Source organism: Bubalus kerabau, chromosome 9 (genome assembly GCF_029407905.1).
Source record: "Bubalus kerabau isolate K-KA32 ecotype Philippines breed swamp buffalo chromosome 9, PCC_UOA_SB_1v2, whole genome shotgun sequence".
Taxonomy (NCBI): Eukaryota; Metazoa; Chordata; class Mammalia; order Artiodactyla; family Bovidae; genus Bubalus; species Bubalus kerabau.
Window position 1 is genome coordinate 78,712,870 of NC_073632.1, and position 10,852 is coordinate 78,723,721.

The 10,852-nt window shown below is 39.5% G+C and overlaps 1 protein-coding gene across 1 annotated transcript; it reads left to right on the top strand.

Annotated features, from left to right (window-relative positions):
* Nucleotides 1–7,382: 7,382 nt before the first annotated feature.
* LOC129659906 (trace amine-associated receptor 7a-like) lies at nt 7,383–8,414 on the top strand. Its single transcript, XM_055591434.1, has one exon. It carries the CDS (start codon nt 7,383–7,385, stop codon nt 8,412–8,414), a length of 1,032 nt encoding a protein of 343 aa, XP_055447409.1.
* Nucleotides 8,415–10,852: the final 2,438 nt, after the last annotated feature.

The following is a 10,852-nucleotide window of genomic DNA, read 5'->3' on the forward strand; positions in this document are numbered from 1 at the left end:
CTGTTAATGTCAGGTTGTTCTGTGGACTCCGTTCGCATTTATTTTGAGCAAATCGATTCTTGGGGTCCAGTCTTCTAGAGCTCCCAAAGGTCTCTGAGACGTATCCATCAGCCATTTCAGACTCAGGATGAGATTCATGTTTTATTTTTTTAGGAGATATTTTGTAAATGTAGGAATAACCGTTAGCCAAATGGAAGCCCAGTTTCTATTATAGTCGCATCCCTTTATGTAACCGTTTTCTCATTTCATGAAGTTTGTTTTACCTTCCAGCTCATGATGGAGAGCAATTGTTGGTTATTTTTCCTTCTATAGGTACTATTTGGAGCTTTTACAATGTTTATGATAAAAAATACCACTATTATCTATGTTATTGGAAAAATGTGTAATGTAGAAAGGTTGTATAAAACTTTTTGAAAAATTCTTAAGGATCTTGCTTCATGTATTTCACAAAATCAAAACTGATTTCTTCCCGATGTTAAAAAACCAGAAGAAAACATATATATATTTTTAACTTTTTTGGTGGAATCATGACCGAAAATCCATATGGATTCAGGCACTTAATTTTTTTTTTGATCAAAGATAATTTATTAAATTTTTTTTAATATTTTATTTTTATTTTTTTAATTTTATTTTATTTTTAAACTTTACATAATTGTATTAGTTTTGCCAAATATCAAAATGAATCCGCCACAGGTATACATGTGTTCCCCATCCTGAACACTCCTCCCTCCTCCCTCCCCATACCATCCCTCTGGGTCGTACCAGTGCACCAACCCCAAGCATCCAGTATCAAGGCACTTAATTTTTTTTTTTTTAATTTTATTTTCAAACTTTACATAATTGTATCAGTTTTGCCAAATATCAAAATGAATCCGCCACAGGTATACATATATTCCCCATCCCGAACCCTCCTCCCTCCTCCCTCCCCATTCCATCCCTCTGGGTCGTCCCAGTGCACCAGCCCCAAGCATCCTGTATCGTGCATCGAACCTGGACTGGCAACTCGTTTAATACATGATATTTTACATGTTTCAATGCCATTCTCCCAAATCTTCCCACCCTCTCCCTCTCTCACAGAGTCCATAAGACTGTTCTATACATCAGTGTCTCTTTTGCTGTCTCGTACACAGGGTTATTGTTACCATCTTTCTAAATTCCATATATATGCCTTAGTATACTGTATTGGTGTTTTTCTTTCTGGCTTACTTCACTCTGTATAACAGGCTCCAGTTTCATCCACCTCATTAGAACTGATTCAAATGTATTCTTTTTAATGTCTGAGTAATACTCCATTGTGTATATGTACCACAGCTTTCTTATCCATTCATCTGCCTATGGACATCTAGGTTGCTTCCATGTCCTGGCTATTATAAACAGTGCTGCGATGAACATTGGGGTACTCGTGTCTCTTTCCCTTCTGGTTTCCTCAGTGTGTATGCCCAGCAGTGGGATTGCTGGATCATAAGGCAGGTCTATTTCCAGTTTTTTAAGGAATCTCCACACTGTTCTCCATAGTGGCTGTACTAGTTTGCATTCCCACCAGCAGTGTAAGAGGGTTCCCTTTTCTGCACACCCTCTCCAGCATTTATTACTTGTAGACTTTTGGATTGCAGCCATTCTGACTGGCGTGAAATGGTACCTCATAGTGGTTTTGATTTGCATTTCTCTGATAATGAGTGATGTTGAGCATCTTTTCATGTGTTTGTTAGCCATCTGTATGTCTTCTTTGGAGAAATGTCTATTTAGTTCTTTGGCCCATTTTTTGATTGGGTCATTTATTTTTCTGGAGTTGAGCTGTAGGAGTTGCTTGTATATTCTCGAGATTAGTTGTTTGTCAGTTGCTTCATTTGCTATTATCTTCTCCCATTCTGAAGGCTGTCTTTTCACCTTGCTAATAGTTTCCTTTGATGTGCAGAAGCTTTTAAGGTTAATTAGGCCCCATTTGTTTATTTTTGTTTTTATTTCCAATATTCTGGGAGGTAGGTCATAGAGGATCCTGCTGTGATGTATGTCAGAGAGTGTTTTGCCTATGTTCTCCTCTAGGAGTTTTATAGTTTCTGGTCTTACGTTAGGGTTAGGGCACTTAATTTTTAAACTTCAAAGAAAGAGAACGCCATGTTAAGGAAAAACAGACAAACTTAGAAAAACTATTGGTAGCATGCATGATGAAGAATTAGTAGATTTTAAAATGTAAAAGCAATTTACACAATAGAAAGACTGAGACAAATGTCCCACTAAACAAATAAATAGGAAATTTTACAGAGGTATGGCTAAGAAACACATTAAAATGTCCAATGTACAAATAATTTTAAAAGTTAGTTAAAATGTAATAAAGTTTCATATCTCGAATTGGAAGGACAGCATTGAAAGGATCATTAATATCAGATTAATTAGATTCTGAGAAGTTGAGCACACTGCTGAGAGTTGGGCATTTCATATAGGAAAAACACAATTTAATATCTCTTGTCTTAGAGGAAAATGAAGACATTTATATAAAATTTCAAATCACATGTCACTTGACTCTGTAGTTCCATTTCTGCCAAGCAAGCCTAAGAAGATAGAGTCAGGCAAGGAAGGAAACATGACAAGGACATTCATTGTGTATCTCTCAATTATAGATTGAAATAAACTAGGATTGATATGGTGTAAATTAAATCAATTATGTTCTACTTTTGAAATGGAACATTATAAAACCATTTAAAAGAACAAATGCCTTGTAACAATTAACAAGGTAAGACAACCACAATATATTTTTTTCACTAAAATCAAAAGAAAACAGAAGCAAAAAAATCTGACCTAGATTGTAAAACAATATATGGACTAGGTCCCCATATTACACTTTTACAAAATGTAATTTTATGTATAACTGACTGTGTCTGTGTTTGGGGAGGGGGATTTACTTTGTAATTTAGCTTTATCATTTTAATGTTTGTGATTAAAATACATAGGTTAAAATTGATATTAATAATACCACCTTTATTTTTATCTAAGCATCATTAGCTTTATCTGTGTGCTTGCTTGTTTTATTTTGGGGGGGATATCTTTTGAGAATATATCTTTGGTATATTTTTGTCTTATCTAATGAAACTATGACACAGGTACATTGCTGCTAAGTCACTTCAGTCATGTCCAACACTGTGTGACCCCATAGATGGCAGCCCACCAGGCTCCCCTGTTCCTGGGATTCTCCAGGCAAGAACACTGGAGTGGGTTGCCATTTCCTTCTCCAATGCATGAAAGTGAAAAGTGAAAGTTAAGTCGCTCAGTCGTGTCTGACTCTTGACAACCCCATGGACTGCAGCCCACCAGGCTCCTCCATCCATGGGATTTTCCAGGCAAGAGTACTGGAGTGGGGTGCCATTGCCTTCTCCAACAGGTACATTAGTATATTTTAGAAACTGCACCTTATATAGATAAAGTATCTAAGGAATTATATGTTAATATTTTTAAGTATTTTTACGGTTTTCTTTCAGCAGATCTTTAACATGCTCCAACTCTTCTTGTTTATATTAATTGCGTACTGTCTTTAGGAGCGATGGAAGCTACCAAGAGTCATGGTTCAACGTTCCACTTGTGCTTTATTTCTACTCTTCAGGTCATTTCTTGAAAAGCGATAAACAGTAGATGTGTTGAGTAGACGCACATATTCTGAGAAGAGACTTCACCTCCCAGCGAGGCTGGAAGGAGCATTTCCCCTCTAGAAGGGGAATGTTGCCCAGTCTGCCCCTTGTTGTTTAGTCACGAAGTCTTGTCTTTTCTTTTGTGACCCCGTGGACAAAGGAGCATGGCGGGCTAGAGTACCTGGGATTTCCCAGGCAAGAATACTGGTGTGGGTTACCATTTCCTTCTCCAAGGAATCTTCCTGACCCAGGGGTCAACCCGCATCCCTTGCATTGGCAGGCGAATTCTTTGGTAAAGCGTCTGCCTACAATGAGGGAGACTCTGGTTCGATCCCTGGGTCAGGAAGATCCCCTGGAGAAGGAAATGGCAACCCACTCCAGTACTCTTGCCTGGAAAATTCCATGGACAGAGCCACCAGGAAAGATTATAAGTCTGCCTATTAGGGTAGGAAAATGCATTCCTCAGAAGACAGACCTCAAAGAACACCCAGAGATACTAATGTGAGACCAAGCTCTCCGAAGACGGATGACACTGTGGGGATAAAGGTCACAATCCCTATATTTACTGAGGTATTTTTCTTATACCTGGTGCAGTGTGAGACTATAAGTAGATTTAAGAGTATTGCAGAAAAATAAATCCTATCTAGCATCCCTGAGCAGGTGAAGTGAAGATTTGTATCTGTTACCACGGGTATTTCATGTCCTCTCCCCTCCTACCCACTGACTTCTGCAGAAATCCAAACAGCTTGGCAAAATGAGGAGGGTGGGGTCAGGCTGTGTGCAGGTGTCCTTGAGTTCATGCTGCTCCCCACATTGCGCCTGCGCTACAGCCGCTCTCAGCCCTGCGAATGCATCCAGCCCCCATCTCGGAGCCTCAAAACACATTGCCCTCTTGCCCTGGGAAACCCCTGTCTGTTTTTACCTTAAGTATCTCCTTGACCCTGTCAACCTATCTTTATAGTTACCTGCTTGGTAACTTTGCCTGTGGATACGGTTCCCTTGCTTCATTGTGGTGACCTCCACCGCACTCTGTGTATCCCAGCCGTCACCACACTGAGTTGCCATTACTTGTTCACATGTTGGCCTCTCATGTGGAGTTAGAGAAGTAATATAAAGTATAATGGATAAGCTTTGATTTATTCCAAAATCTTTTAAGTCGGTAGACAATCCATCAGGAGGAAAGAAAGATTTGGAGCAAACTGGAACACTCATAGCTTGCTGGTGGGAGTATAAAATGGTCCAGTTACTTTAGAAGACAGTTTATACTTTCTTGCAGAGTTAAGCCTACACTTCCAATATGACAACCCCAAGCTGAACAGTCTGAATATTTATTAACTGATCAGACATGACTGAACAACTGGACAATAACAAAATACAGATAAAATAATTGTGGTATATTCAGACAATGGAATTACATTTAGCAATAACAAGGAATGAGCTGAAAATGTATTCAGACATGGATGAAACTCACAGACATTGACCTGAGTGAAATAAGCCAGACACCAAAGAGGACAAACTTTGTGACTCTTTTCATAAAAGATTTTTAGGCCTTGAAAATTAATCTCTAGCCATAGAATGGAGATCAGCGTTTTCCCTAGGACAGGGAAAAGGAAATGTGGGGTGAGATTAACTATAAAAGGGCCTGAGGAGAATTGCCAGGGTGTTGCTTTCTACCTTGCTTGTGGTGGTGAATATAAGGGTGGATACATTTATCATATCATCAGTCCGTGCGTGCTAAAAATGTAAACTTTTCAAATTTATTTTATGCCTCAATATGAAAAAGCTGATTTTTAAACATAGAAGTCATTCCTCAGAAAACACTTTAAAAAAAAATAATTTTCTTTGTTCAGTTTTTGGCTGTGCTGGGTCTTTGTTGCTGCGCAGGCTTTTCTCCAGCAGCAGCAGGGGCTGTTCTCCGGCTGCAGTGCACAGCCTTCCATCCCCGTGGCTTCTCTTGCTGTGAGCACGTGGTGCGTGAGCTGCAGTAGCTGCGGCACGGGCCTCAGTGGTTGCGGCTCCGGGCTCTAGAGCACAGGCTCGGTAGTTGTGGTGCAGGGCCTCAGTTGCTCCATGGCCTATGGGATCTTCCCCGATCAGGGATCGAACCTGTGTCTCCTGCACTGGTAGGCAAATTCTTTACCACGGAGCCACCAGGGAAGCCGCAAAAACCACTTTTGGAAAAACTAAGGTGAGATCTGTTCTAGAATGCTGAGAGAAAAAGGAAATTTGTCAGTGGTATAATCTAGCGTATAACATAGGAATATCCACATTCCAAAAGTCCTTTCATTTTATTTTATTTTTTAAGTATCTTCCACGCTGCTCTCACTACAACTCCAACAACAACAGGAGCAGAAACGATGTTCTGTTTGTCCTTACACTTCCTTTGTTGTTCCCTGAGGCAAACACCTTGTATTCTGCTACCCCACTTTCCCAGGTCAGAATTTTTAAAAGCAAACCTGAAGCCTTCAAGTATTTAACATATGATTATTTAACTTCTTTGAGCTTTTCAGTGTGTGGTGTGGTAAAGAATCCAACTGCCAATACAGGAGACATAAAACACACATATTAGATCCCTGGGTTGGGAAGATCCCCTGGTGAAGGAAATGGCAACCCACTCCAGTGTTCTGGCCTGGAAAAGGCGAGACAGAGGAGCTTGGTAGGCTATGACCCATGCGGTCACAAAGAGTCAGACACGACTGAGTGACTGAACAACTGAGCCCACACATTTAATTTTTTTAACACAAATCAACACTGGTAGGGACAAAGAGTTTATCTGAAAGAGTTCTAGTGACATTCAACACAGAAATCATATACATAAAAGGTTCTGCTACTGTTGCTGCTAAGTCACTTCAGTCGTGTCCAACTCTGTGCGACCCCATAGATGGCAGCCCACCAGGCTCTCCTGTCCCTGGGATTCTCCAGGCAAGAACACTGGAGTGGGTTGCCATTTCCTTCTCCAATGCAGGAAAGTGAAAAAGTGAAAGTGAAGTCGCTGAGTTGTGTCCGACTCTCAGCGACCCCATGGACTGCAGCCTACCAGGCTCCTCCATCCATGGGATTTTCCAGGCAAGAGTACTGGAGTGGGGTGCCATTGCCTTCTCTGATAAAAGGTTTTAAAAAAAGTGAAAAGGTAGTATTTAATAATAGCAAATAATATGACTTTCAAATTCCACTCAAAGGTTTTAAAGGATAGGCACTATTCTGTTCCATGCAAAGCTAAAGTGTCATCAGGAAATTAGTAGGGCATAAACTTATTTTAGCATAAACATAATTGTTATTTAATTTTCTTTCTAAGCACCTTGAACTTATGGGGATTCAATCTTAAGGGCTTTGGGGATTGAAATTGTTTAGTTACATTCCTGAGGGGAGGGAGTGTTTGGGTCATTATCATTGCTTTGATAAATTAGGAAAATAATGCTAATAAAATGTGGCATTCGAACATGTATCCTGTAAAAGCTTCTTGAAGACAACCTCTCCTTTAATATGAAAAACTAGGTAAGATTTTTTAAAATTTAAATCAACAGCATTTTATGTAATGTTGAAAATTAACTGCTTATTCATTTGGAAGTGATCATTTTACAAGATGAGGATATGAATCACTTTCTAAACACGCAAGTGAAGATTTGCACTTACAAGGAATTAAAGACAGAATACACTGGCAAGTGCTGACATTGTATTTATCTTTTAAGGACATTTTGAAAACTGGAATGACATCCTGGGCCACAGAGGGTGACAGGTTTCCAGGTAGCAAACCAGAGAATCATGAGCAGTGCGTCTCCTTCTGCTGCAGCTGTGCAGCTCTGCTACGAGCACCTGAACGGATCCTGTGTGAAAACCCCCTACTCACCAGGCCCCCGCCTCATCCTGTACACAGTGTTCATCTTTGGAGCTGTGCTGACTGTATTTGGAAATCTCCTGGTGATGATTTCCATTCTCCACTTCAAGCAGCTGCATTCTCCTACCAACTTCTTGATTGCTTCTCTGGCCTGTGCAGACTTCTTGGTGGGAGTGACTGTGATGCCCTTCAGCACAGTGAGGTCCGTGGAGAGTTGCTGGTACTTTGGGGAGAGTTACTGTAAATTTCATTCCTGTTTTGATGTGTCATTCTGTTTAGCTTCCATCTACCATTTGTGCTTTATCTCTCTGGACAGGTACATTGCGGTCACTGACCCCCTGGTCTATCCAACCAGGTTCACTGAGTCTGTTTCTAGTATGTGTATTGCCTTCTCCTGGCTCTTTTCGATTATTTATTCTTTTTCCCTTCTTGGCACAGGAGCGAATGCAGCTGGACTGGAGGATCTAGTAAGTGCTCTCACCTGTGTGGGAGGCTGTCAAATTGCGGTGAATCAGAGTTGGGTATTGGTGAATTTTCTATTATTTTTCATCCCCACCCTTGTGATGATAGTTCTTTACTCCAAGATTTTCCTCATTGCTAAACAACAGGCTAGAAAAATTGAGAGTCTGAACGACAAGACTGGGCGATGCTCAGACAGCTTCCAAGACAGAGTGGCCAAGAGGGAGAGAAAGGCAGCGAGAACACTGGGCGTCGCAGTGCTGGCGTTTCTGGTCTCCTGGCTGCCTTACTTCCTGGATGCCATAATTGATGCCTTCCTAGGCTTCATCACTCCCACATATATTTATGAAATACTGGTTTGGATTGCTTATTATAACTCAGCTATGAACCCCTTGATTTATGCGTTCTTATATCCTTGGTTTCAAAAAGCCATCAAACTCATTGTCACTGGCAAAGTCTTGAGAGAGAATTCCTCAACAGCAAATTTATTTTCTGGGTAAGCCCACATTTTAGATGGAGGAATTGAGTATAGATTCACAGTGAACACATCATTGGGTAGAAAATGTAATCATATACATGCAAGATCTTGTAAAGTAAAAGAATAAATTATGCTTCCAATATGACCTGAAGACTTAAATTCAGTTTCATCATTCTTTGGTCAATATAACATAAAAACCTAGTTGTTATGGAAACAGCATGACCTTGGAGCCAGAAATGTGGCATTTTACCATTGATTTTGGGTTGCTACTTGTCTCTGATCTTCACTGTTCATCTCTAGTTATTAATCCCTTCCTTGTAGCATTCTTGAGAAAATGTAAAAGATAGAAACTGCAATGTTTTGTTATTCTAAATCCTCCCTTTTATTACTTTATAATAGTTTAATCCCTGGTTATAGCTTCTCTTTATTCCTGTAAAATATTTTTTTAATTACTAGTACAATACTTAAAAGTATTCTGGCTCAGGGAGGGCAAAGTAGTGACTCTGCCCTGTCAAGTGTTCAGATTTGTGAGTCCAGAAATATAATGTCAGAGTCGGATAAAATCAACCCAGGGATAAATATATTGACTATAATATCTGTCGAATTATTTGCTATGGGAAAGGTAATTGATGTTATAAATAGCATTCATTTGTTGAGTGGGCTACTTCCTGGTGATTGTCTGCTCATAAAATTTCGGCTGACTTTATAAACTTTACCAGCTAACATGTTTAGAGCATGCACGAGTTTTTAACATTGTCATTTTTTACTGTACTTTATGTTAAATTAGCTTTCTGTTCTGTTCACTTTTGCATTGTTTCAAAGATTATTTATAAGGATTTTCAATGATATACATGAAAGCCCAAATTACAAATATGTTCTAAAAAATACAGAACTGAAATGAAGGATATAAAAAGATGACAGACAGAGGCTGATAAATGCATTTTATATAACCCACAAATTTGAAACTGAACAAGTTAAGCAATTCACATTGTATAGAAGCCAGTCAACTTTTCAGACATGGAGACTTGTTTTGGGTACTAAGACTAGAGAATGCTGTATTCTGTAATTTTAAGAGTTTTTAAAATAAATTTCTTGATTCTATTCTAATTTTATTTTGTAGCAATCAGATATCAAGTTTGAAAAATCAGAGCATCATATCATTGGGACAGGGATGAATATATATCAAAATATTCTTGTTTATTTCTCTAATTTCTTATTTAATGTAAATCAATCATATATTAGGGACATCATTTCTGACTGTTATTAAACAAATGCTTTAAATTGGTAAACCTTTCCTGAGATCGTGTATTATCTATGATTTAATGTACTTATGAGAAACTCTCTCATCTTTACTTGATAGTTAAAGATGAAACAAATGATTTAAAGGCACCCTAGACTGCTTAGCATTAGTTTACCCTCAACTCTTCAGTTCTGACAGTGAAAATCATCAATTTATTTTGATTTACTGCTTTCAAAAATGCAATCGTTGTTGTTGCTCAGTCACTAAGTCATGTTTGACTTGTTGCAACCTCCTGGACTGCAGCATACCAAGCTTCCCTGTCCTTCACTATTTTCCAGAGTTTGCTCAAATTCATGTTCATTGAGTCCATGATGTTATCTAACCATCTCATCCTCTGTCTCTGTCACCCCTCTCTCCTCCTGCCCTTAATCTCTCTTAGCATCAGAGTTTTTTCCAATGAATTGGCTCTTCCCATCATGTGTGGCTCAGCGGGATAAGAATCCTCCCGCAGTGCGAGAGACCTGGGTTCGATCCCTGAATTGGGAAGATCCCCTGGAGAAGGGAAAGGCTACCCACTCCAGTGTTCTGGCCTAGAGAATCCCTCGACTCTATAGTCCATGGGGTTGCAAAGAGTCGGACACGACTGAGCGACTTTCACTTCACATCAAGTGACCAGAGTATTGGTGCTTCAGCTTTAACATCAGTCCTCACAATGAATATTCAGGGTTGATCTCCTTTAGGATTGACTGGTTTAATCTCCTTGCTGTCCAAGAAACTCTCAAGAGTTTCCATAGTTGGAAAGCATCAGTTCTTTGGTGCTCAACCTTCTTTATGGTCCAACTGTTACATCCATACATGACTACCGGAAAACCATAGCTTTGACTCTACGAACCTCTGTCAGCAAAATTATGTCTTTGCTTTTTATTATGCTGTCTAGGTTTATCATGGCTTTCCTTCCAAGGAGCAAGCATCTTCTAATTTCATGGCTGTAGTTACTGTCAGCAATGATTTGGGAGGCCCCCCCAGAAATAAAATCTGTCACTCCTTTGGCTTTTTTCCTGCTCTATTTGCCATGAAGTGATGGAACCAGATGACATGATTTTAGTTTTCTCAATGTTGACTTGTAAGCCAGCTTTTCACTCTTCTCTTTCACCCTCATCCAGAGGCTCTGTAGTTCCTCTTTACTTTCTGCCATTAGAGTGGTATCATCTGCATATTTG

Bases quoted from the DNA above. Each gene is read 5' to 3' on its own strand.
- LOC129659906 (XM_055591434.1), top strand. From the start codon at position 7,383: ATGAGCAGTGCGTCTCCTTCTGCTGCAGCTGTGCAGCTCTGCTACGAG.